Source organism: Oreochromis niloticus, linkage group LG2 (genome assembly GCF_001858045.2).
Source record: "Oreochromis niloticus isolate F11D_XX linkage group LG2, O_niloticus_UMD_NMBU, whole genome shotgun sequence".
Lineage (NCBI taxonomy): Eukaryota > Metazoa > Chordata > Actinopteri > Cichliformes > Cichlidae > Oreochromis > Oreochromis niloticus.
Genome location: NC_031966.2, coordinates 26,007,569 through 26,034,692, shown reverse-complemented (window position 1 = coordinate 26,034,692; position 27,124 = coordinate 26,007,569). Strand labels below are relative to the sequence as shown.

The 27,124-nt window shown below is 39.7% G+C and overlaps 3 protein-coding genes across 11 annotated transcripts in view; all 3 read right to left on the bottom strand.

Moving 5' to 3' along the window:
• Positions 1-1,806: 1,806 nt before the first annotated feature.
• nme5 (NME/NM23 family member 5) lies at positions 1,807-5,410 on the bottom strand. 2 transcript variants are annotated; one of them, XM_003455204.4, is made up of 6 exons: positions 5,363-5,410; positions 5,069-5,207; positions 3,340-3,545; positions 2,818-2,918; positions 2,591-2,709; positions 1,807-2,495 (listed from the first exon to the last, which is right to left on the bottom strand). In XM_003455204.4, exons 2-6 carry the CDS (start codon positions 5,192-5,194, stop codon positions 2,412-2,414), a joined length of 636 nt encoding a protein of 211 aa, XP_003455252.1. In that variant the 5' UTR covers positions 5,195-5,207; positions 5,363-5,410; the 3' UTR covers positions 1,807-2,411. The 2 variants fall into 2 exon arrangements, with proteins under 2 accessions (XP_003455252.1, XP_005467853.1); XM_005467796.4 differs by having other exon boundaries at positions 5,069-5,393.
• A 1,325-nt stretch (positions 5,411-6,735) lies between these two features.
• rack1 (receptor for activated C kinase 1) lies at positions 6,736-10,605 on the bottom strand. Its single transcript, NM_001279516.1, is given in 8 exon segments — positions 6,736-6,841; positions 7,077-7,187; positions 7,412-7,552; positions 7,815-7,925; positions 8,103-8,198; positions 8,571-8,718; positions 9,793-9,964; positions 10,432-10,605. Coding segments are annotated over 8 exon segments (954 nt in total). The 5' UTR covers positions 10,541-10,605; the 3' UTR covers positions 6,736-6,775.
• A 2,371-nt stretch (positions 10,606-12,976) lies between these two features.
• The window catches only part of col23a1a (collagen type XXIII alpha 1 chain a), a 125,753-nt gene continuing 111,605 nt past the window's right edge, over positions 12,977-27,124 (bottom strand). For 5 of the 8 annotated variants that reach the window (XM_025897022.1, XM_013277563.2, XM_025897029.1 and 2 more), the window contains 21 exons: positions 26,330-26,446; positions 23,245-23,271; positions 23,059-23,085; positions 22,883-22,936; positions 22,735-22,794; positions 22,590-22,625; positions 22,396-22,473; positions 20,227-20,271; positions 20,051-20,095; positions 19,847-19,927; positions 19,702-19,755; positions 19,229-19,303; positions 19,104-19,130; positions 18,956-19,015; positions 18,777-18,848; positions 18,649-18,675; positions 18,476-18,529; positions 18,207-18,293; positions 17,923-18,021; positions 16,517-16,555; positions 12,977-15,759 (listed from right to left, as the gene is read on the bottom strand). In XM_025897022.1, the coding sequence (XP_025752807.1) occupies positions 15,709-15,759; positions 16,517-16,555; positions 17,923-18,021; positions 18,207-18,293; positions 18,476-18,529; positions 18,649-18,675; positions 18,777-18,848; positions 18,956-19,015; positions 19,104-19,130; positions 19,229-19,303; positions 19,702-19,755; positions 19,847-19,927; positions 20,051-20,095; positions 20,227-20,271; positions 22,396-22,473; positions 22,590-22,625; positions 22,735-22,794; positions 22,883-22,936; positions 23,059-23,085; positions 23,245-23,271; positions 26,330-26,446 (1,215 nt within the window). In that variant the 3' untranslated portion in view covers positions 12,977-15,708. Of the gene's footprint in view, positions 16,215-16,516; positions 16,556-17,922; positions 18,022-18,206; positions 18,294-18,475; positions 18,530-18,648; positions 18,676-18,776; positions 18,849-18,955; positions 19,016-19,103; positions 19,131-19,228; positions 19,304-19,701; positions 19,756-19,846; positions 19,928-20,050; positions 20,096-20,226; positions 20,272-22,395; positions 22,474-22,589; positions 22,626-22,734; positions 22,795-22,882; positions 22,937-23,058; positions 23,086-23,244; positions 23,272-26,329; positions 26,447-27,124 lie in introns of all 8 variants that reach the window. The other 3 variants (XM_025897027.1, XM_025897031.1, XM_025897030.1) reach the window with 3 other exon arrangements.

Genomic DNA, 27,124 nt, shown 5'->3' with positions numbered 1-27,124 from the left:
TATGATGAGAGAAAGATTAACCTCCACTGAAGTGATGGAAAGCCCAATATACGGAGAAAGAAGGGATCTGCTTATCTGTGAAGCACAGTGGCGGTTGTGGCGTGAGAGGTTTTGGCCAAGTCAATCACCAGATCTTTACCCAGCTGAACATTTCAACTCATGAAGAGAAGACTGAAAGGACAAACCCTGAAAAAGGTGCTGAAAAAGAACCCTGGAGAGACATAACTAATGAAGAGACTAACTAATGAAGAAATAAGAAATATGATGAAGTCTATGGGTCATAGACTTGATGTAGTTATTGCGAATATAGAATATGTAACCAAATATTAAATGTTTTTGATCGCAATTTAGTTGAAAATATTATTTTTCAGTACTTAAACTAACTCAGAAAACTGGATGGGGTTTTTTTTTTTATAAAATGTGTTATATTCTATGTTTTTTTAAAAACATATTTAGATGCCAGTAACAGCAATAAAAAAATGAAACTAATCTCTCTTCTTAAATTCATCTTTTGGTTTCACACTCAAATGTCTTCAGTGCACAGCAAAAGCTAATTGATTGGCTTTGAGGTTGTAATACATACAATTGTATATGTATAATCAGATACAAAAGCATTGAAGTGTGTTGACAGAACCCATAATTTTCTGTCCATCTTGTCATTCTTTTTCTACATCCTTTAACCAGAAATATGTGTGTGATAAAAGGATATACATTTGGTTTAATAATTCTTCAGTCCATTTATTTAAGAAAAAAAATATCCTGAGCTAGTCATAAGCAGCTTTCTGTATACCCGGTGAGTTAGGAACAAACAGAGTCACACACTGCAGAACAAAATGTCCACAGCTGGGTAACTGCAATCATCCATTTCCAACAATCTTAGCATATAAATGTAGGAAATGGCATTGGAAGTACCCTCTTACTGAATAGGCAGACCCAAATGCACAAATAAGTTATTATTTTCACTAATAGTAAATCAATCTGAGTGGAGCAACAGCAACAGATGAACTGACTGAAAATCACATAAAGTTACTGAGTGTTTTGTCAACAAGTAACATTCTGATCTCAGCTGGGGTCATACAGTCGACCCAGGTTATCGGATGGATTCAGTGCAACCATGTTCACTACTTCAAAATGCACTCTTTTTAAACAGTGTTATTTGCAGACCCTATAAAATTGTTTGTCCTGTTATTTGGTGCTGCCAAATATTTACCCTGCTGTCTACTGCCTTGTCGACCAGCAGTGTTACCTGCTGGGTTGGAGATGGAGTGGCTCTTCAACATTAAACAGTCACCAATAATATTATTTCCAGTAATACCGAATACTTTCTTTCCACCTTCCAAGTCAGATGGTGCACTGTTTTGCACGGAGGATAAAAGAAATATTTAACATGGCCACTTTTACCTAAAAGTAACTCTTATATCCTTCCAACAAAGTCAAGTTCACTCACAATGAGACTTCTTTAAATATCTCAAGGTAAAAAATGACGTAAGATCACACGTAAATTACTTTGAAAGTGCAGCACCAGACACGCTAAAACCACTGCAACTCAATGGGAAGTAGACCTAGGTTAACAATTATCAGAGGATATATGGGACATAAGTTTGAAATATATACTTTGTCACAACACTGTATGTTCAATTAGTGCCAAACCTGCTGTAAAAGAGTTTAAGGAACTGCCCAAATCAAATTATTCAAAGATTAAATTACAGAGAATATTTCCAGACCTGTCATACCAGCGTGATACAGTTAGGTTCATAAGTAATCACCACCATGGATTTAAACACAGAGACACAGACACACACAAGATTCAAATGACAGTGCAGCTTTATTTCAGGGGGTTAGGCAAAAGTGTTGCATGACCCTTCAGGAATGGCAGTCCCCCATTTTCAGAGGCTCGAAAGTAAGTGGACAAACTAACACAACTTTACTTATAAGAATTGTTCTTAATGCTTAGAAAGTGCTTTGAGAGTTCAAACCTTACTACAAGCAGTAAGAAAGTGCTTTCTTTCTTCTAGTAAGAAAGCTTAATTCAACCAAGCACCTTTTCTATGCCTAAACACTTTTGTTTGCTTTTAGTGAGCAAATAACCTACTCTACCTCCTGAGCCACAGCCATTTTTGATGTATTTAGTTAAAAGTTAAGAAGTTGTGTCTATATTTAAGTGATAAGAAGAATTTTAATTTTCATTCATCCATCCATTTTCCTAACCCAAATTCTGGGGCTTAGGTGAGAAGCGAAGTAGAACCTAATCAGATCACCAGTCTATTGCTGATTTATGCCAGAAAGCAAACAGATGCTTACGACTGAAAATATGATTTATTTCATTATAGCGTTGAACAGATTCATTTCTTAGTCAAAAGGAAAGACATTAAACTCTGTGCTCGTTGCTCCTTTTTCCCACTGTTTGCCTCTCATTGGTCTTCTTCCACAACGACCGCTTCACATATTTGAGGTTGGTCTGGGTTGTTTTTGATGAGCCAGTCTGCGAGCCAAATCTGTCAGCAGCAAACATACAAGATACCAATCCACATGTTCACAAAGCTCTAAACAGCTGGCTAATGAGTGAACATGTGTAGCTTCTAATACTTACAATGGGGTTGAGTGGCTTGTTCATGCAGAGCTCAGTGAGCCCGCGTAGCAGAACTGGGTTTATATACCTGCTCAGGTATTCTTCATTTTCTTCTCTTGAGGGTAAGGGTTCAATTATAGCTGCATAAAAAAGCACATAGGTCAAAGAATGAAAAGCATTCAAAACACTTGCATATGCACAAGATCTCTATGTATAGAAGATTATTTGTGGGTGTGCAAATTACTTACAGTTTGGGAACATGAATTTGATCTCCTTTACAGCTGCTTGAAATGAATCGCTGCCATGAAGGGCATTTTGTAGCTCAGAAGTGCCATATTTTGCTCTAAGGCTGAAGAAAAGGACATCATTCTTTTTTTGTACATCTGTGTATGAGTTTTAACAGAGCCGACCTTTATCCCATACCTTTGATAAAAGTAATATACCAAGCCTTGATGATGGGTCTGTCAAAGGACACGGTGAACTAAAATTCTGAGGCTGAGATCCAGAATTACAATCAAACACTGTAAGTTATATACAAGTCGAATTTATAACAAATGCCATGTAAATAATACACATTATTACTGTTATTCATTTGTCTGAGTCCAAGGATGGGGCAGGTTTGCAGAGTAATATTCAAGTGCTTTTACACCAAAGTGTGAGCATGCTGCACAGTATATATTGTTTAATAATGTCGGCCTTTGATTTTCTTCTTTTCTATTTCAAAATCTAATCACAGCCCACTTTTCATTATCCCAAGGAATGACACTGACCACTCTGGATGGGTTTCTCTGGCCTTGGCACTGTTGACAGGTCCTATGATGGACTTCCAGTGGGCAATAGCATTGTCGCGTGCTAGCGTCAAGGCAATGATGGGGCCAGAGCTCATGAAGGCCGTCAAGCTGGGGAAGAAATGCTTTCCATACTCCTCTGCGTAGAAATCACTGCATTGCTCTGGACTTAGCTGCAGCTTCCGCTTCTAATGCAGGGATTAAATATTGGATATGGCAGAGAAAGCACATGGTGGTGAACACAGTCATGATTTATCTCTAACAACATTAGATAGATCAGATTAATTTCTGCAGGCTGGTATTCTGAGGCTATTTGCTATTTGCATATGCATACTTCAATTGCTTTTACCATGTGCCAAAATGGTTTGTCCTGTCACATACTCTCACTAGTCACTTTATTAGGTACACCTGTTCAACTGCTTGTAAATGCAAATATTTAATCAGCCAATCACGTCACAGCAGCTCAACCCATTTAGGCATGTATGCATAGTCATAGATCTTCTGAAGTATAAATTGAGCATCAGAATGAGAAAAAAAGGCGACTTAAGTGACTCTGAAGGTGACATGATTGTTTGTGCCACAGGGCGGAACTTAGTGTTTCAGAAACTGCTGATCTACTGGGATTTTCCTGCACAACCATTACAGTCAATTGACTTGAGAAGATAAAATATAGAAAAAGAGAAAATGTTAGCAGTTCTCAGGGAGGTCAGAGGAAAATGGCCAGACTGCTACGAGCTGATAGGAAGGCAACAGTAACCACTGGTTACAACCAAGATATGCAGAAGAGCATCTCTGAACGTACAACACATTGAACCTGAAGCAGATGGGCTACAACATCAGAAGACCACACCGGGTGCCTGGTGCCTTATAAGCCTCACTTTCTGCAGCGACACTTGGTAAGATCAGAACTTGGCATAAACAACACGAAAGCATGAATCCATCCTGCTTTGTATCTATGGTTTAGGATGGTGGTATTGTAATAGTGTGGGGTACATTTTCTTGGCACACTTTAGGTACCAGATGTACGATTGATTTATGACCACAATATACCCATCTTCTGATGGCTGCTTCCAGCAAGACAACGCGCCATGTCACAAAGCTAAAATCATCTCAAACTGGAATGTTTCCAACAACCATGCTATGAAACATTCAGGTACTTCTGAGAGAAAGGGGGATCCAGGTTTACTAGAAATGAAGTGCCCAGTGATTGCATTATCCACTATTGTTTGTTATTATTGTTGTTAAGTTATTGTCTTCCTCCCATCACCCCCAGCCAGTTGCATCAGATGTCTGCCCCTCCCTGAGTCTGATTCTGCTAGAGGTTTCTTCCTGTTAAAAGGTAGTTTTCCCCTCCCACTGTTGCCAAATGCTTGCTCAAAGAAGGACGTTTGATTGTAGCGTCTTTACCATACAGAATAAAACACCTTGAGGTTACTGTTGTTGAGAGCTGACGCTATATAAAATTGAATTGCTTTGGATATTAACGCCCCCTAGTGGAAAACCTTTGCGCTACTGATATCTGCAAAGGAAGCAAATCTATTACTTTTAAAATGGGCATTTATATGAATGAAGATATCACACTTCTTATAATAGAAAATAGATAAATTATTTCCTCAAAAATCCTCAGCTGGATTGCCTCGTCCCTGACACAACAAAGTTCACCCCACAGTTCTCATCTTGTAATTTACCAACGTAAGAAACTTTAACATACCTGCAGGATGGTGAAGCCCGACTTGAGGATAATACTCTCTATCTCCTCAGCTTTGTCGATGGCATCTGGTTTAATAATGGCCAGTGTTCTTTCCACATAAATACGACAAGGTGAACTTTCATCCATCTCCTCTCGTTCACTAACATTAAACCAGACAAACGCCTGTAACATTTATCTTTATGATACTAATTTACTTAATAACAGCTGGCGATGAAGAGTTTGAGTAACCTCATTATAAAAATGTTTTTTAAAAGCCAAACTGCGATTACTCGTTCAATTAAACCACTGACCCACCTTCTGGATGTGTGTCTCTGTTGCTAGGATACACGTGTACGGCACCGCATGCAGGACAACTCTTACGATGTACAAACTCGCGAAATCAAAGGTTCAATAAATATTTGTCCCCCTTCCTCAAACAAGTATCAGTTTCTCTTAAATCTATTTAGTTATATAAAATCTTGCCAAATATCTCAGGGTATATTAATAAACATGATGTGGGACATTATGTTATACCTCAGTGAAGAAACCTTTTCGTGGATATCTGTACTTGCATGCCCCCTTCTTGCGTGGCAATAACTATTAACAGTGTTATTCCAGCAGCAGATCTGATAATCAGACTTGTTTTCGTGACTCGCATGGATTTTGCAAACCAAAGTAATTTGAATATGGAGGACTGTCACATTGTGGTACACAGTATAATAAGGGGGCACCTTAGCACCCTGGTTGAACTGCCAGGATGACAGCGAAAATACTTTAAAGCAACACTTAAATATTACTAAAGTAGACATTAATGCTTTACAAAGGCCATTTAATTGACCATTTCAGGCCTTTTACTGCACATATTTAAAGTTGAGCCTCTTTGTATACAGATCACATCAAACCTCCATACTCTGTAGCATTGCTGCTCTGTGACCTGCTTCTCGCTCTTGACTCAGCGAGTAGGAGCAGTAGACCTGACCCTTGATATATTCGAAATCTTATTCATAAAACAGATATAGAGATAAGAGGCTTTTATCATTCAGGGAGCATCTGTAACATGATCTGAAAAGTAACCATTAACTAAAGATATCAGACAATTGAGTAAAAGATACAAGATTTAAATCTGAGATCCACAAACTTGCACTTAAATATTGTACTAGATCTCATTTGCTTCCTTCTTAAATCAGACTAATACAATTAACTTTTCAAGGGATTGCACAGGTCAGCACCCTCGTACCTTTTTGATCTTTTCAACTGGTAAATTCCTTCAAGATCAGTGATGTCTGGGGACCAAATGCTCCTAGCTGTCCAAAGGTCCAGATTAAAGCACTGAGTAGACTGGCCTTTGCTGTGACTGCTCCTGAAATGTGCAACAAACTCCCTCTTCACATCAGGACCTCCCCAACATTAGACACTTACATAATCCGTTTAAAAACCTACTTTTCTTCCTTGGCTTTTAAACCAGAATCAGTTCTATTTTGTTTTATTTCTTACTCAAATTTTCTCATTTTATGCTTCTTTTCTTAAATTTTGTCGATTTTATCTCTTTTGATCATTTTAAATGTAGAGCCCTTTGATCAACAGTTGGTGTTTTAAATGTGCTATATGAATAAATTTGACTTTAACCAACTTATATGAGAACCACCAATATTATACAATGTTCACAGCAAGACGGGACACATTCTTTCCAAACAGTCTTTTATTTAAAGTTGCTTCAACGAGGATTTCTTATCGCGTTCCAATGGTGACCTGCCACACTCTGATCAGGTTGTCAGTGTAGCCAGCAAACAGGGTCTGTAAAGAAATGGAGAACACAAAGTCAACGCTCATCAACCAATTTCTGCCGTTTTATAGTCCGATCATATTCAGATAACGGTTTTTAGTGCCCCTCATATTTGCAGGACTGTCACCAGTAGACATCAGAGGTAAAAGTGAATGGGAATAATCACTGGGGGTAAAACACTAAAAGCACCTCTTCTGATAGTGAGATATGCTTAATATGTGTTTTTTTTGTTTTTGTTTTTTTTACCTGTCCATCAGCAGACCATGCCAGGGAAGTACACTGTGGGGGTTCGGCCTTGCTGTTTGTGCTGATCACTTCCTGTCTCAGCTCGTCCACAATGATCTTGCCCTCCAGATCCTACATGAAAAGAAGAGCCAAGAGGTGGTGCGATTAATAACAGGTATAAAAGAGTGACTGAAGTTGAGCACCAAAATTTATTATTAAACTAACAAACGAAGTTAGAGCTCAGAAACAGCCTCTGGTTTTCATCATAGAATACAGCTGGCATGTTAGGTTACATCACTGCCCTTTACAACTTCAATTTTTAACACACAGACTGATACCAGAGTGTGAAGCCTTACCCAGATCTTAATGCTGGGTCCAGTGGCGGCACAGAGCCAGTAACGGTTGGGGCTGAAGCAAAGGGCGTTGATCACATCACCGCTGTCCAGGGTGTAGAGGTGCTTGCCTTCATTCAGGTCCCAAAGCATGGCCTGGCCATCCTAATGTGGAAGACAGAAGACGTCCTTCAGTTCAAACATCTTTGTGTAACATTTAAACCAAACAGTCACTTTTAAAAATCTTCAGCACTAATGATGATCTCTTTAAGGTGCAGGAATCACTCAGTAACAGCCTCTGGTGTCATCAATATTAAAACAGATGCATGTAAAGAATACATCATTGTTGAAACCTGCAGGCTTTAATTTACTCCTATTAAGTGGAGTAAAAATGATAAAAAAGACATTCAGTTAAACTCTGCCTTACCTTTCCACCAGATGCACACAGGGAGCCATCAGGAGAAACGGTCACTGTGTTCAGGTAGCCAGTGTGACCAATGTGGTTGGTCTTCAGCTTGCAGTTGGCCAGGTTCCACACCTATGAGCAAGGGGCACACTATGTTAGGCCTGCACTGATTTAAGCGCCGTCGTGTCAGCCTATCTGAGCTTTGCTCTCATAAATAATTCTCATCACTGAGTTCAGTTAAGCCATGCGAAAAGTTTTTAAATCACTGAGCAAACCACACAAGACCAAGTTTCCACAAAGGTAACATACCTTAACCATCTTGTCCCAGCCACAGGAGACGATGATGGGGTTGCTGCTGTTGGGGGAGAAGCGAACACAAGACACCCACTCAGTGTGGCCCTCATCCTGCAAAATAAAGAGCTTTGTGAATTCTCAAAGCCAGATTATCAGTTACGCTGGTATTAAAAGCATCACGTGATGCTATTTGGTTTGTGCCCTCATCAATAGTTCTCATCAACGAGATCAGGTAATACATGCAAAATTTGTAATAATCATCGAGCGGACAAACCACATAACACCAAGTTTTATCATCTGCCAGATCATTTTATCACAATCAGGCAAACAAGGTGGGGAAAATGTAGATGTTAACAATAAAGTGCCATCTAGTTGCTTTACATTAAAGCTAGCATCTTTAACTGTTAAGTGTCTCATTCAAAATAATATTAAGGCATTAAGAACTGGCTGATAGCTGCAGGAGAGCATTAGATGGAAGTTCACCTGGATGGTGTACTTGCAGACTCCAAGAGTGTTCCACAGCTTGATGGTCTTGTCCCGGGAGCCAGACACAATCTGGCGGTTATCAGCAGAGAAAGCCACGCTCAAAACATCCTTTGTGTGTCCAACGAATCGGCGGGTGGTGAGACCACTAGGAAGAAAAATATGCAGACATTTCAGATCAACTAAATTACTGCACACCTTAGCATAACCAATCAACGCATGTCTGCTGCCACTGCATCCAAACACTATTGATGAGTCCAAGGCCTAGACATTAATTTAAGAGCCAGAAAAAAAATTACTACACCAGTTTTTCTTGTCTTTGTTTTACAATGCAAACACTGACACTGAAAAAAATGAATAAAAAATACAACTCAAGATTTTAAAGCTGCAGCAAAACTGGACCCTTGGCACATTTATTACCATCACTGTTTTCAGCATAGATCTTGGGCAGTGAAATGGTGTGCACACCCAAAAGCCAGCTATTTGAGGCCATTCAAGAAACACTAATGTTTCTGCTCAACTGAGTTTTCAGTGATAAAAGAAATGAAAAATCAAGGAAAACACAACGGCCAGAGGTGAAGAAAAGGACAAACTATGTGGTTTGGGTTCATAAGTAGTCTGCGAAATCACTAAAGAATACAGCTACACTTACAGTTTCTTCCATACTACTTGTCCTTAATCTGTTAAGCAAAAAAACCCCTCTTGTTTTCTGACTTTGTTCCCACACAGGAACAAAATCAGCTACATTATGTTCAAACTTCCATTTCCCCCTCGATTTTGTGAGTCCAGCGTGCAAAGACAGTAACAGCAGCTCATGGATGTGTGATTTTCTGAGCTCATACTAAGGGTAGAGGACAGGTGATGGGTTTGACAGAACCTGTGCCTGTCTGAGCACAGACCTTCTCCCCATTACCTTCGTGGTGGTTCTGTCTACGTGAGGTCGATCAGACTGCGTAAAAGCCAGTGTGACCTGATCTAGACAACTTAGGCTTTGTTGGTATCAGATCTCATCTACTGATGGTAGAGAGAACAATTTGATATCTTGAAACTAAGAAAACACTTAATTCGTAAGACTATTTCTGGCATATAACAGATCTGAGAAACTAGCACAAGCCCTCTTCAAACTCAAGTGATTCTTAAAAATGAAATATCATTTAGAAGACTTGGCTTTTCACCTGTACTTCTAAACATCTGCCCAGGGGTAAAGACTCCCTGCACTTACGTGGTGAGATCCCACAGGCGGAGGGTCCCGTCCCAGGCTCCGGACAGGGCAAACTGTCCATCAGAGGAGATCACAACATCACTCACAAAGTGAGAGTGACCCTTCAGGGAGCGCTGGGGGATACCGTAGTTGGTTTCATCACGGGTCAGTTTCCACATGATGATGGACTTGTCTGAAAAAAAAGCAACACGTTTTCATGTCTCAGCGTCCAATATTCATTCAGGAAATGAATAATTTAAGCATCAGCATGCATCTAATGCTAGCACTACATGCACACCTGTTAAACTTCGGATCCACGGGCTCAGTCTACGAAGGTTAGTTGGGTTTTGTTGCTAAATAATTAAATTTATTCAGGTAACTAAACGTGCTATAACCCTCCTACAAGTATGGACATCACCGGGTCTGTTACAGATGACGACAGATAGCGCTAGCGAGCTTAGCTAACCTGCTTCTTTCCAGCTAGTTAGGACCTTTTTAATGTAAAAGTTTGAGTCCTCTTTATCTAATATTACGTGGTTACTCATGTTTTATCTGCTCCTTTCACACCAGTTTAAGTATTTGCCCCACACTACAGCGGCAGCAGCTAACTTAACAATGCTATCTGAGCCATGTTGGCGCAACCGGCGGGGGAAGCCTCACCTCGGGACGCCGACAGGATCATATCGGGGTACTGGGGCGTAGTGGCGATCTGGGTGACCCATCCACTGTGCCCCTTCAGGGTCCCCCTCACTGTCATCTGCTCGGTCATTTTGGCGAGGTTCGGTGGTGCCTTTTGCAAGGATGGATTCGGATTTTTCAGAGGTCCGGGAAAACCTAGGTCCTCATCGCATCTAGGCACAGAGGAAAAGGAAGTTCAGACCCGGATGCAAAAACTAAGAGGGGGTGAGAGGCCCGCGGAGGATTCTGGGATATGTGAACTTCAGCCCATTACACAGCGACATGTGTAAAAAGAAACGAAAAGAAAACCTCTATCTAGTATGTGCTACGGATGATTTTAAATTTATGCTCTCTTTGTACTTTGTCATATTTAGCAAAAGTTTTGATAAAAATGGTCCTCAAAAAGCCTCGAAAACAAACAAACATGTAATACAATAATCATAAAAATGTATCAAGGTACGTTTTCCATCATCATCATCATCATCATAATAATAATAAATCAATAAAACACAAAATGCAGACATTGTCATTTTTGTTAATGCTCTCTACCCAAATAGAAACTGAGCTTAATTCATGTAACTTCTAATACTTGTATTTACGTACCACCTATTTTATTGCTCATCAAAGAAGAAGAAGAAGAAGAAAAGGAATTCAATTCAATTCAATTTTATTTATATAGCGCCAAATCACAACAAAAGTCGCCTCAAGGCGCTTTATATTGTACAGTAGATAGCACAATAATAAATACAGAGGAAAACCCAACAATCATATGACCCCTATGAGCAAGCACTGCCTGGCTCTAAATGCTTTCAATACTTAATATAGTTATGTATTTCCTAATTATTTTCATTTTTATTTCGTATTGACATATTGTTTTTAATTCAGTTTAGATTCATTTTTTTATTGCTTCCAAATGTTTAGTTTAATTTTTAATAGATTAAGTGTTAGTTTTAGTCTCTTGTTGTATGGAGGACATATGCCAGACGCAAGGTTTAGAAAAATCACTACATGTATTCAAATACAAACAAACATTTTTGAAACAGTTAACTCTTTTTAGTTTAGTTTTAGTATTGGGCAGGTCTCTGTTGTATACATCAGCTTATTTTTCATGGTATGAAACTATGAGCAGCAGAATTCATTATTTTTGTATACAGTGTGTGATTTCTTCCACTTCAGTGATTGAATTATGGATTATTTTATTTTGATCTGGACTCTAATCTGGATTTTCCTTCTTCACTTCTTCACTTCATATTGTCATTCAGAATTTTACACCGGTTGAGTTTTTGTGTAATTGTTCAAACGTGTGTGAAGCTTTGCTTTTAATTATAGCACCCTCTAGGGGCGAAATGCTTTGTTACAGGCGCGGGTATTTAATCCTGAGTAATGGTGTACATGCAGATGCTCATGACAGACCTAATCAAAGATGGGTTTTTTTTTTTAACTGTTTATTTTACCAAAAGACAGAGCTCCTCAGAAACACTTCTTTGATACTGAGTTTGGACCTATTATTTCATATCAAAGTGCCTGCTGTCAAAGAGTGTAGACAGCAAGAGCTCGGTAATCAGTGAAGTGTACCATATGTAAACATTGGTGTAATCACAATGAATGATCTAATGGTTCAGCTCCATTACAGCATCTTAGAAATATTTAAAAATGAAATAATCGTAGTTTTAGATGATTTGACATTTTAATATAGAAATAACAATGTCACATCTTTCCATGCTTAAAGTTTTGGTAGTTTTTGTTTAGGTGACAGTGTTTCTGTTGTGGTTAATGCCAACTTGTTTTCATGTAAATATAGTTGTTAACAGTGATGGCCCTCTGTCTTGCTTACAGCTAACATTTGATCACTCATATAACTGCTGAAACACAGACAAAAACTATCCCACCTCAAAGTTAATTACTGTTTAAGGTTCATTTGGTTAATAAACTGGAAATCTTTTCTTGTGTCTCTCTCATTATTTGTCTTGGCTCTTTGGCCAACGAACTGTAAACCCAATATCTGTTGACTATGACTTTATAATGCCTCAAAAGAAAATCCATTTTAAACAAGACCAAGACCTGTGACAATGTAAAAATGTTTGCACAGATCTTAGACTGCTCTTTTATTGTTTCTATTCCATTCCATTTATTTTGTAGATTTTCATAGCCCCCCCCCTGTCAGAAGAAACTTCTGACAGAAACAGGCACAGGGAGGGAGAAAACAAACTATAGAAGAGAGCACAATTTAATTCAATGACATGCAGTGGTGACATGTGATGCATAGAGAATGGCGAATAGATGCTCAGTGCATCATGGGAACCCCTGCCATAGTAACATAATTAAGGGGTGAGTCAAGGTCACTCGATCCATCTCTAAGTATATGATTTTCTTTTTAAAAAGGAAAGTTTTACTGCTAATCTTAACCTGACCTGATCATTCAGGACTTAGAAATGACTAGAAGGATTCTAAATTCAATGCATGAAGTATAGCACAAATTTGGCCGCACCTCTTAGTTTTAATGTAAAATGAAATAACCAGAACAATATAACATGGATATGATTTAATGACAAGCAACCATAGAACTAGAGGGTTTATTTCCTTCTACATGTTTAGTTTACCAGATTTTATGTTATACATTTTAGACAATTAAAAAAATAGCTTAAATCTTTTACAACCAAATACCCAACCCCCCAAAAAAGAGCAAACAAAAACATTCTCACAAAGTTAAGCTAACACTGTGGTAAAAGAGTTGCTAAAACAAACTCTATCCAGACATGGTGCCATTTACTCATTTAGCCATAAAAAAAGACACTGATAGAATCTGCAAAAGAAATAAACACACATATGTAATGTGGCAGATAACTACCAGCTTTCCCAATGAAACAAAACCTAAACCTGCATATTAAACCATTCTACATAACTGCAACCTCAACACACATTTGATCATGAATCCCAAAGAAAGTTCGTTTTAGCTTAATGCAATGCCTTTTCTTTTAGTTTTTTGAGTATGTGTTATTTAAGTTAACATTTGGTGGACTAATCTTTCAAAACCTGAACTAAGTATAGTTTTCTACTGATACAGAAATTGTTTTGTATGTTTTAAGTGATGCAACTTTGCAGGTACAATGTAAAAGACTTCATGCAAAATGATAATAAACAAAAGGCGGTATGAGGTTTGTTACAGCTTCTTATCTGAGGCTTAAACAGGAAATATTCTGTTGGAAGAAAGCTTAACAAATTTATTAGACTACCACCTGGTGTCAGGTCTATGTCACAGCTGCCCTAAATTAACAGTATTGGTCATTACCAAAATCATTTTCTTATGCTTCTGTACCGGTTAATCCACCAGTATATACGACTACCTTATGTAAATAATATTTTTAATACTAAAATATAATCACTGTTGTTGTCCATGAATTTTCCAATTTACAGTTTTACCCAAAACAGAAAAAAACAGTAATAAAAAGTAAGTATTTCTGGATTAAGATTCCAGATTAGGGTTATATGCTTACATACCTTGTACAGAAAAATTAGTGTTAGTGGTTTAACGTTATGCTCCATTAATTTCTGACTTCTTAGAGAAGTCCAGTGTGCCAGCTTAAATTTGGATACAAAAAACATGAATTTAGTTTGTATTTGCCTAATAAACAAACATTATATATATTTTTTATATTTTTAAACACATTTTTAAGAGATTTCTAAAATATTTATGATTTTTAATGACAGGTAGTCTAACAAATTTGTTAGTTACTGGATCTGCAGCCTAAACCATACTCGCACATTACGTGAGCCTGGTTATAGGACATCAAGATATTTATAATTACAAGAAAGTCAGCATTACAAATGTACTGTTGTAATATAAAATCCATTTGAAATATTACAGCATTAGTTGAAAATGTTTAGCAGCCTCTGTGGTGATGGGTTAATAGTACTGAAGACAACTAACCAGTGTAACCTGTAGATTGCCAAAAATGATTAACCTGAAAATGTATTTTGCCTTTCAAAAAGATCATTACTGAGTAATAGTAATACTCTATTACAAATATCAATGCGTAGACAACTTCAACATCACTTTCCATTAATATGAATATGTTTGCATATATTGATCCTAATGCATTATCAGTCCTGTGTATAGTGTCCAAGCCAACACAGATTACCATTTCACCATTTGTTTTACAGTTCTTTAAAAGGTGTGCATTTGTGCGTGTCTGTGTTTTATTTGAACAGTACACAAAAGTATTTAAGCACCAATATATGAGTAAGTCTGAGGAAAATGTACTACAAAAACCACAACAAACTAGTTGAAGTCATCTGACTGCAAAGACTTTAGAACCACTGTGCTGAGATGTGGCTGAATGAAAAAGAAACTAGCGCCAAAACAACTGCTGTGTGCATGTTTGATTAAAGGTTTCTTCTTTAGAGCATTAGTCCTGCATTCCATGACTGATTCAAAGCTATCTAACAAACAACAAACATTTAAGTCAGCAGCAAGGACTTCTACTGTTGTCCAGGAAAGACTGGCAGCAGTAATTAAACATCTTTTCCTTTCTTTCTGTGACTAAAATATAACAATCAGTCAAAATGCATCAAGATTGGCAATCATTTGTCAAGCAACTGAAACACTGGTTTATTATGAATACTGTTAATGGTTCCTTCAAATCTGACCTTAAAGTTTCACTACCTAATCATCTCACAATCATGGTAATGCACAGGAATGCAAAAATGAGACTGGCGATAGGTAAAAATATACCAAAATAAAACAAAACGGCACAAGTCATCATAAACGTAAACCGTAAAAAAGTGGACTAACATTTCTGAGTGGCTTGTTCGTTTAAAAATGCTTATTGTATGTAAAAAATTAATGCACTTTGAGGTTTCAATGAGGGACCACAAGTCATACAAGCTGATAGCATGTTATACAAAACTGTTATGATCATGCATTAGTGAAAACTTACTTACTGACTTAAGATTAATTTAAGAGATCACCATAACATGTTCAAACTATCTGCACAGTAAATCCTTCCTTATGTGCCAGTGACATCATTGACTCTCAAAAAACCTCAAGCCTTTGCAAAACATCATCAGAAGCAGGTTTATCTTTCCCTCTGAGGTGAATGTGGAAACGCAGTGTTTGCGTCCTCTTGGAGAGATTCCATGTCGGAGGATGTGAGAGTTCGGTTTGACACAGGGGCATTACATGGCCGGCTCTGCTTCAAAAAGCAAATCAGCCCCTTGTGATTTCTGCGTGTCCTTACTCCAACCGGGCCCCGCACCGTTTCAGGGCTGAGAGAGACGCTTGCGTTTGAGCTTCTGCCTTGCCATTTCCTCCTTTTAAAATAAAAACAGAGAGAGGACAAGAGAGTACTGACAACACACTCTTGCATCCGCCACGAAATAACGTCCATCCGTCCAAGCATCCATCCATCCTGTGAGAATGGACGAGTGCGCACACGACAATCAGGCAACAAGGCAGGTTTTGTTAGTTAGGCACTCCTCTACTCCAACACTGACATCTGGACTGTCCAAACTAAGAGTCTCACGGCCACGTCACGTCAGTCTCTTCAAAAGCACGGCTGCTTTCACAACAACAACACCGGATCTCGAGTTTAAACATTTTTTTAATACTGTAGACCCAAAAATGTCCTTGTTCTCAAAGTCTCAATATATTATATAATAGGATTTTATAAAAAAGGAAAAAAGGGAGTGGGGTTGTTGGCATAGTATTCTGTTGCAATATATACCACATCAATATGTACAGATTCCATGCTGCTGGTTAGTAATCACTGCAAAAGAAGAAAAACAAAGACCGATTAGTGCGGAAGAATTAAAATGAGCAAATAACCACTGCATTCAGATGTCCATGCTCTGCAATTACAAAATCGCACACACACTGTAATATACTTACAAAATGCTCCTGTGTCAAATAAGCCAACAAATATGAATTCAATTGAATAATACTAAGCATATGTTTTGACTTTGTTAGCCATTCCCCCAGAGCACTCTCTGCTGTATCAAAATCATTTGGGAATGATTTCATAAGTTAATAAAATGATTAAAAAAATATGTTAGAAATTTTAACACTCACCTTGTGCCAGCAGCCCGGTATGGGTAGCCCGTCACGTCCCTGTAAGGTGAAAACAGAAGTTAAAAAAAGCCTGAAAATGTCCAGTGATGCATGCTTCCCCGCATCTGAAGAATTTGCACACTGCTGATTTTAATGTCGGTGATAACTGATGACTGTGCTGTTGGTGTGGCCTCACGGTCAGCCAAGTTATGTCATATTAAAAAACTAATTTTACTTTTGATTTGATTTTAAGACATAGGTAGGTTACTCAAATAAATCCAGATTTCTAAGTACTACATTACTTTTATTATCACTTTTAAAATGAACATTTAGATATTTGGAGAAATACTTGGATAACACGATGGTCAATCTGTAAAAAAGAGGTACAGTCAGCAGTCCAGTTAGCTTGGCTTTGGATAGGTGCACTGTCTTGACAGAAGTACTGGGACACACCTCCTTATCTTTGAATTGATGAGTTTTCAGTCCCATTGCCACAGGTGTATAAAATGCACCTATCCATGCAGTCTGCTTTTAGAAACATTTGGTCATTGTAAAGAGCTTGCTGAGTAGGATGCAGCAGTCAGTTCATGCAATGTCTTCGTCAACTATAAATGGTATTATTGTAAAGTGGAATTATTTAGGAACTACGGCAACTTGACCAGAAAGTGGCAAACCATGTACAGTTAGTCACTGAGTGCTGTGCTGCATAGCACATAAAACTTTCCTCAGTAACTGCAGAGCTCCAAACCTCTGGCATTAACATAAGCAAAAAAAACTGTGCACCAGGAGCTTCCTGGCACGGGTTTCCATGGCCGAGCACCTCCTGTTGGTGTAATGTGTAGGTGCCCCAGTAGTTTTGTCCACATAGTGTATATGCTAGATGTTTCCTTCTATTACTAGTCTCCAAGCAAAACTATGGCAACCAGCTACAGTAATATTGCAAGAACTGTACCATGTCTCATATGTAACTCATTGTCAGCATTGACCAAATGTCCGTCTGTGGCTCTGATTTTGCACGATCCTTCATACTGATTAAACTATTAATTTCTTGATTACACCTGCTTTTTCCATTTCTGTTTTTCTTCTTTGCTATCAAGTGTAGTAAGTAATTCTGCATTTCTGGAACTTGGCATTGTGTGTATATTTCACAAATTCATAGCAAGCTCTATGTTTTTGGCTTGATCTGGCCTAGACAGTTTTGCTGTTTATTATCTGTGAAAGCCTTTCTTTATTATTATTATTATTATTATAAAGCCAGACCCACATGAACAATGTGTTGGTAAATGTCAGTGTATATGTTCCAGAGTTGGGACCAAATGGATCCCCCCTCCAAAAGACCAAAATGACAAGAAGCGTTTAAACAGTCAATAGCAGCATCAGTAGCAGTGATCAGAGAGAAGTGGGGAAAAGAAGCAAAGATACTGTACCAGAGGACAGGGGCCCTCAGGGCCAGAAGGAGGAAGAGGAGGAGTTGCAGGGGAAGAAAGCGCTGCCCTCACAGACTGCTCTTTAGACTCATCGCACCCCTGTCAGCAGGAGCCGGTTAGACATTTAAAGCATAGAAGAACAAGTTCAGAAAAGCAGTTAAAGGGTGAAACAGAGATAAGATAGATGTTAAGTGTTTTTAAACTAAAACGCTAGAGTAAAGTGGCAGTAAGTAAATCAGCATTGCTGCAAAGTCTTTGTGTGTACATGTGTGGAGGAGACATACCACAGGACAAGGCTGGTCCAGACCCGGAGGACCTTGTTCACCCTTCTGGCCCTTTAGACCTCTCTTCCCTACTGTTCCTCTGTCACCCTGGGAGTGATGAGGACAACAGTTAAACAAATTCATACACTTAGCACATGCAGCTAATGAACACAGCCCAATTATACACTGGAAATAGTTTAAGCAGTCAGTCATTATTGTTGCTATGTTAAAAAACTGAAGGAGGAAGATGCGATAAGCTGGAGGAGAACTGAGGATCTGTTTGGACTTACCTTGTCTCCTTTTTCGCCTCGATCACCTTTTTCTCCCCTCAGGCCTGGGAAACCCTGGATATAAAACCACAATCTATGAGGCAACTTATTACCCAATATGTGTTAGACTTTATTTAAACTGAAGATACTATGAAAAAAAATGTCAATGTGTATATTCTTAGTAAGAAACTCACATCTAGTCCAGGCTCTCCTGGTCTTCCCTACAAACAGACATTGAGAATTTTTTTTAAAATAATGAATAAACCTGCAGAATGAACAACAGATCTATTAAACACTTTTATGGAGGTTGTTGGGTCCTTACTTTTTCTCCCTTGGCACCAGGAAGGCCCACTAAGCCTGGAGACCCAGGTGGACCTTGGAGGCCATCTGATCCCTGCAGTAAAAGCAGACATTCATCACTGCATCATGTCCAGTTCTTGAGCCATGACCAACATGTATTTTACAGGTGTTAGAATAATAATAAAGCCCATTATCACTTACTCTGGATCCAGGAGGTCCACTGTCTCCCTTCTCTCCCTGTATCCCCACTCCTGGTTCACCCTGCATTACAAAAAAGTCCCACTGAGTACCAGACAACGCATCATACAGCTGCCATCAGCCTCCATCACATACAGATAAATGAACTTACCTTAGGACCAGGCATTCCATGCAGCCCCTGTAAGACATTGTGTGATGTGAGTCTTTGCAAACTACAGACCTGACTGGACTTGTTTTTATCTGAAAATGATATAAAGTTATGCTGCAGGTACTCACCATGGATCCAGGGTGCCCAGGTACTCCCGGTGGGCCTGGTGGGCCAGGTGGGCCTGGCTGGGAAATCATCTGAACCTTTAGCACCAATGAAAAAGTGGAAACAAGAGGAGAAGCATATAAATTAAGTCCAAAAAAGTGGTCGAGAGCCACAACTGTTTAGTTTCTCAGCTAAATTCAAAACTTTGTATAGCCGTTCCTCAAAGTAACCAGAGAATTTCAGACTGTTTAATGTGTTTACTTCTTTAGCTTATTATTCTCACTCATTTCCAAAATGAAAATCAATTGGGAAGAACTTACAACTAGAGTAAAATCTACATCAATGAGTGTGAACATTATTCAGATCTTTAAAGCAATGAAGCAGATGGTTCAAAACATGCAAATGACAAATAAATAACAATTTAAACCGACTGTTTGGAGTGGCAGCAATCTGTAATGAACTTCAGAGTATTCATGTATTTCATACTCATACTAACCAAGTTGTCATCTAGTCTGCAGTCGCCTTTTTCTCCTTTCTGTCCATCCATACCCTGAGCCACAAAGAGCAGGATTAACTTTCAGCTGTTTTTAAAGTTGTCACCATTGTGTTATTAGTGAAATAGAGTCACTGTCGCTACTTACAGTAGGCCCAGAGAGACCCATCTCTCCTTTCTCTCCTCTCATGCCGGGAGGTCCTGCCTCACCCATGTCACCTTTGGGTCCCTGGAGATGAAGAAGAGATTAATAAGGCACATGATGCTAAACGTCCCACTGACTGCTATATGAAGTAGTGAAAAAAGAAAGGAGCATGCGCCTGGGTGTAATATACTCTCTTTGTCGCTTTACCTTCTCCCCGTCAACTCCTGCTGGTCCAGGTAACCCGAGCTCACCCTGATGCAGAACAAAAAGAGGGAAGATTCACTCGGACTAATATATCTGACTTTGTCTACAAAATCAGGCTTGGCATATTTTGGGTATTTATCAAACAATAAATATCAGCCAATCGCAGCTGTATGGCTTACCTTTTCCCCTGGAGGTCCTGGAGGTCCTGGTGGTCCAGGTGGGCCCTGGAGAAAAACAGGCAGAATAAAAGAAATGAGTACAAAGCTTTGTTGCGTGACCAGTGTTAGACTAAATTAACCTAGCAGCAACCGATTTTCTGGTTTAGCTCATTAAAGCTAGTCACCGACTTTGTGTGTCACTTGCTGCCGGGCTGGCGTGCTAACAACAGCTGCCTCTCTTGGTGGATAAAATTGCTCGTGTGAGCTGTGAGACCAAACTCAAACAGATCAAACCAAGACCTGAAAGCAGCTATAAAGTTGTGGGGAGCTAAGGAGGTCTTTCTCTTACAAATAGTCATATGTATCATATAAAAATATGACACTATAACAGCTTTAATTAGAGCTGCAATTTTCAGACAGCCCCTTAGACATCTTCTGCATTTTTTATCCGCTCACTCTCACACTGTTTATCACAGTGAGGCTGGTAACTCATTATAAAAGGGCCAAATCGTGAACACAAAACGCTATAATTCACAATGTGGGCCTGACAGTAAACAAGTCCAAAACCTTCCTTCATTCCTTTTTGCTGATCACAACCAAATTGAAGCAATTTTTATCTCAGAGAGATTGTAAAAGAGCTCTGAATGTGGTCTGTGCTACACAATAGCCTGGCACGGCTCTCTGTGATTGTCTGAATGATGGGACTGCTGGAGAAAACATTCATGTGACTTTATGCAACCCTAATGATGAATGAAGAATGGCGTGCATATATGCAATAGGCCATATTCTTCCCATGCAGCTCCGCCGTTATGCTGTGAGTGATAGCTCTTGTAAATCACTCCACTTAGTCTTTATATTCACAGTGCTACACTTGTTATTCCTCCTTGTAAAGGCTCCGGTCATCTTGAAGCAATAAAAAGGAAAAAAAAACCCACGTCGCCTCCCAGAGGTGTACGATTCATTTTCCAGTTTCTAACTTGTTGTTCGTTCTCCGCTTTTAAAGCCATGGAAACTGATGTTTACAAGCAACTATTTGATCCCAGACACTCCATCACTGGAAGGTGAACGCTATTCATCTGCAAAATGACTGACAGTGAAAAACAACCCATCTTAGCATTGTTTTAAACCAAATTCATCATCACCTAACATTTCACAACAAGCACATGAAACACTGCTTTTCACACAAACAAGCGATCAACTCACAAGGTGGGTGGCCAGTGAGCGCTACCTGCTCCATGGAGCCCTGCGTGTGAATTTGTGCCAACTAATCCGCAATGGCAAAGAGCTCCCGATAAAATCTCGGGTCCATGCTTTCACCAATCCCTTTGCAACATTCTATTATTGCTTGAATTGATTGTTGCATGCAGGAGCTCAGCTCGAGGGGGACCTGGTTCATAATTGTTTTAAATCAAATGCATGCTCCACTTCTCAGAGAGCCATGTGCCAGTAGCATGTACTGCGGTGTACAGCGGGATCAAAGAACCTCGTGTCTGAAGAGAGTGATGTGAAACTGTGTTGACAGTGAGGCGCTCCCTTCTCTATGTGCTAGCACAAAGTAAAACACACCATGCTGCCCTGTAGTAGGTTTCAAACACATACTTTACACATACATGCCATAAAAACACAGAAGGCTTTTGGTTTTTCTGCATAATTAATCAAAGCTCTTTAGGCTGCGTGTCATCTGATAGCACAGCTGTGCTTTATTTGTAAGGGCTGTGCTTTTTTTAATGTCCCAAACAAATACACAAGAGACTCTGGAAAACTGGGACACTCAGTAATGCTCTTTAGATGTGGGCCCTAGAGTGACATCCAATACATATGAAGTCCAACGCTCTTTGTTGAGGGCATATACAAACAAACAAAACCTATTAGCAAGAGAAAGCGGGTGATGCAGTAAATACACAAGAGATGCTTAGATGCAAATCTGTGCATTGGTGTTAGTTACTGGTCACACCGCCAAAAACATGCAGCAACAGCAGCAGCAGATTACCGAAACACTGATGGTGTTGATGGCCTGTCGAAGAGAAATGGCGACATGTTCAGTTTTTGGTTTCTTTTTACCACACTGCCAGCTCTGGTGTTATTTACTTTTTTTTTTTAAAAGCTCTGCCTCAATCCTAATGTGGAATTCAGTCATAAGTGGCTGAATGAATCGGGTGTCGCTGACACCGACACTTGAATATGACTCACCTGCAAAGCATCTAGAAGCTTCCCATTGAAGTCGATGATGTCTGAAGCGCCCGGGGTGCCCTTCTCACCAGGAAAACCCTGAGGCAGAAAAAATAATAATGTAGGAATATTTTATATAAATGTAGAGATGCATAGATGGCTCAGCATAATAACAGAAGGACAGGGTTGGCCCTTAAGCATAACATATAACATACCATGGGTCCCTGTAGTCCTTGCTCTCCTCTGTCACCCTGTTTGCACCATGAACACCATGTTATGGTAAAACTCGTTCGTAGCATAATTGTTAGCATTATTATTGATCATTATTATTTAAAAAACAATTTCAGATATGTTTCTTACCTTTAATCCTGGAAGTCCATCCATGCCTCGCTCTCCTTTTTCTGCAGTCCCAGGCTCGCCCTGTTTAAATGCATATTAAAGGTGAGAAACATATTTAAAATCATCCACATCAGAGACATGAGAGTGTTAGAGTGAAGCTTGGCTTTACCTTTTCCCCCGGGGGACCCTGTTGTCCTGGATAACCAGGCTGCCCATTTTCTCCCTAGCAATTCAAAACAGCCATTAAATGCAGAGAGAGCTAAATGTCTGGCTACATTAAAACAGCTTCTGAGCCCTTTGATGGCAACATTTCAGTTAAGATCAGTAGTTTGTTAGCAGTCTTACCGGCTTCCCAGGCAGTCCCTGTGGCCCCTGAGGTGGAAATATATTTTAAAAATTAATTATTAATTTTCAGAGAAAGTCAAATTATTCCGACTAAAAAGACTCAAATAGAAAAAGCCAAATTGCTTCAGCTGTAAACCAAACAAAATGTGAAACAAACTCTTTAAGCTTAGTGTGACCTCTGCTCACCTCAGCTCCATCGCGACCAGGAAAACCCTGAAAGGACAGAGGAGACATTTAATGAGGTGAATCTACTTCAGGAACATGAACCTTTTTGGCCACTAGATGTCACTTTTCAATAAGGCATACAAGGCAGTGTGTAGACTTCAGCTCCTTCAGCACGAGCTGGACTGTTTAGAGAATAATTACAGGAAATGGATGAATGATGAGCAGAGAAAAATAACAAAGACAGATGCTTCAATACAGGCCACAACTGGTTACCTAATGCATGGATAAGCAGGAAAATTCTGAAAATTATGCTCTTTTGGCCTTTCCAACAGCCAGATGCAAACCCAACCTCGGTCTAACTTGTTGGACAGCGGTGTTCCCGTGTCAGCAGTGAAGATCAATCTTATGGTGCGTCGACCTCCCCAAAAAGGGTTCAAGAGACTTGCAAAAGGCCTCTTAAGAATGCATTAAGAGAGTTTTCTTTCTTTGCTTTGACGCCCATTCATACAAAAGAAGACTAAACAAGTTTTGTTCTGTTTGCAGTTGGATTTGAATTTGAAGCCTTCAAACTGAAGCCTGTGTTTGATGAGTGTTAAGCCAGTGAGCACAAACTTCTGACCATCAATGATCTGACACATTTTTTATTTAGCAAAAAAGATCTTTTTTAGCGACTGTCTGTGAGAGCCAGGTGGAAGCAGCTAAACATCTGCTATGAAGTCATTCATGGCGGAGACAGCTTAGAGGGCTCTTGTGCAAGATCCTCCTTCTCCATTGCTTCCTCACACACAGATACACGCACTACTATCAAGTAGTCGTGTTTACTTGATCGGCCAGTGCACCCTAATAAATGCATGATATAAATTGAAGGTTGTTAGCCTTCCATTCAGTAATATGCAGAAGCTGATTAGATATTCTCCAGCTGGCCAGCGTGAAAAAGTGCCATCGCGATCCTTCCTACTGTTTTCTGGACCTGTTTTACGTTCATCTTTTTGGCACTGCTCTTTCTTTCTCATCATATTTCCTCAACAACATCTATCCATCCGTACATTCATCAATCCACCCGAACCGACCAACTGCCAATTAACTTGACAATTAACCTGTGGGAAGCCATGCAGGCAGAACATGTAGACCCTGCTGATTGGAAGGTTAAAACCCAGTACCCTTCTTACTTTAAGGTGACAGAGCTACCCAATAGCATCAGACATTTCACTCTATATAACAGATAAAAAACGATGGAGGTTTGAGGACACCAGGGCTGGCAGTCTCGCTCACTTTCTCCCGCTCGGCCCGCTCAGACATCTGCCCACAACATGGAGTGGCTCTCTGCAAGTCTCTGTGCTTTGTTTTGCTGTTTTGGGGTTTTGCAACTCCTTTAATCAACTTGAAGAGCACATTTGCAATCGACTAGGTTACAGGATGGGCCCCCTTTTCTCTTCGACCCGTCTGTTTTTTGTCATTTTCTGAGCTGCGCTGGCTTTCCCCGATGTTGGTTCAGCAGTTCTCAAGTGACCCACACCGAAACCAACATTTTTCACTTGAATCCCTTGCTGTCCTCTTGTGCCAGTTGAGGGTAACAGCGCATTCATTCCTACACTTGAATAAACAAAAATTACCTTCATAGTCTCCTTCTCTTCAATTCAATAACCACAGCTGCAAGTTTTGCTGCATCTGAACTAAACCCTGGGAAGCAAAAAGTTAATTTTAAGAAACGAAAACGGCCACAGGCGAGGAGCGTACTATTGTTTGGTGAGACCGGCAAACTGCCCATGAACTCACCGCAGTGCCATATCAGTTTCAGCGTGCACAGCAACACAGTTGTGGTAGGAGGGTGGGAGAATGTGGATTTGGAAAGGGGGGGGTGTTGGAGAACTTTGTGGCCGCTAACTTACACAAAACAGATGAGGCCAGGAGTAGACTTGCTATTCTGGGACTTCTTTAGGTAAGCCACAGCATGCTGGCAAATCCCAGAAAAATGAGAATAGGGGTTCATTGCCATTTGCTGTGTACACCCTTACCCCTTAAATACATGTATAGGATTCCACATTTACAGGTTGGAGCTACGCAGTTTGCAATCTGTCACAGTGTTGTGGTTAAAGAGTATGATGGGAGTAACAAAGCTGCTGATGACTGAGGTGTTCTAAGTGGCTGCGCTGCTTGTGGTGTAACCTTAGTTTGACAGCCAGAAGGGATGGAGTAAGAGGAGAGCTACAGTGGGGGTGGGAGGGCATTGTTTTGTTGAGTCAGTGTGGATTTGGCTGTTGTACAGTACTGTGCAAAAGTCTTGAGTCACCCATCATTTCTTCATATTTTACAAGGAAAATGGGAAATACGTGCAGTGATTTATTGAAACTTCAGCAAACACATGGAAATACTGACTTAAATACAAGCCTGAAAGTCAATATTTGGTATCACCACCTTTATTCTTCACACAGCCTGAACTCTTTTAGGCAGATTTCTTGTCATTTCTTTAAGCAGTCTTCAGGAATAGTTCTCCAGGCTTCTTGAAGAACTTTTGTTCTGTTCTCTGTCAAGATGAGCCTACACTGCTTCGATACTGCTGAGGTCTGGGCTCTGAGGAGGCCAATCCATGACTGATAGTGTTCCACTGTTTGTTTTTCTATCCAGGTATGTTTTACTGCATTTGCAGTGTGTTTGGAATCTTTGTCATGCTGAAAAATGAAGCCATTGCCAGTCAGAAGCTTTTCAGGTTTTTTATTGCATGGAGGATCAAAATCTGACTGTACTTTCTTAACTGTTTTTCTTAAGAATGGCTTACTGACAGCCACCATTCGACTGAGACCATTTCTGATGAGTCTTCAGTGAATGGCTAGATGCGTCTCTCAGGTCCTGTGCCAGGTTTGCTGGATTTTTTCTACTTCTTTTAGATACTTTTTTAGGCCTGTCACTTCTTCTTTTGCCTTTCTTTTGCCTCAAAATTTTTAAGAACACACTGCACACCATGCTGGGATATGCCAAGTTTTTAGCTAAGAGCTCTTTAAAAATCACCTTGTTAGTTGAAAAATACAAGTCTGGCTCCTTAGAAGCCAAATGTAAAGAAACGAGGGCTAGCTCAAGAAGAGGGGTAGAGATAAAGAGATTCTCTTACTGGCTCTCCAGGAAGACCACGAGGTCCATCTTTTCCAGTGTTCCCAGGGGGGCCACGGGGACCTGGAGGACCTGGAGGACCGGGAGGACCAGCGGGTCCAGCCTGACCCTGATCACCCTGATAAAAAACAAAAAGAGAAAAAAAAATGCAAAAATAAACTACAAACTTGTAATAAATACATTTTTAAGTACACATAATTACATAATATATTAAAATAAAACTCCTTAAACGCCCCCATTAACTGATTTGTTTTTAGCAACAGTAGCAAACACTGACATGCCAGCGACCTGTTAAGGTTATACGGCAAACAAAGAACTACCCGTCAGCTTCTGCAGCTGTCTGTGTGGGCAGTCAAGGTGTATAATCCTTATTCTGTTTATTTATTTGCCCAACATTTATTTACAGCTGCCTTTCTTTTCACCTGATAAACATGACTACAAAATTCCCTCGTGCTTTAGACCCAGTCGAGTTTCGTGAGAAAAATATTTGGTTCTTTATCTGCTAAATGCTCCACATATGTTTAACAGCTAGTTGAGAACACTGTTTGCTGTTTGGTGCTTGAAAGGAAACGCGGGGGCCTACATTTTCTTTCTCATTTTGACGCAACGACTGCCAGGAAAGAGCAGTGAGAGAACAGAGAGTGAAAGTAAGAAACGGGGAGATAAAAGACTCTCCAAAGTTCTGTAGAGCTGAGGGAAACTGCAGAGTTGGGTGATAATTATCTGTGGGTCACTGTAAGCCACGGATCTCACAAACACATTTATTAAGAAAAGCTTTAAATATGCTTTGTGTTAT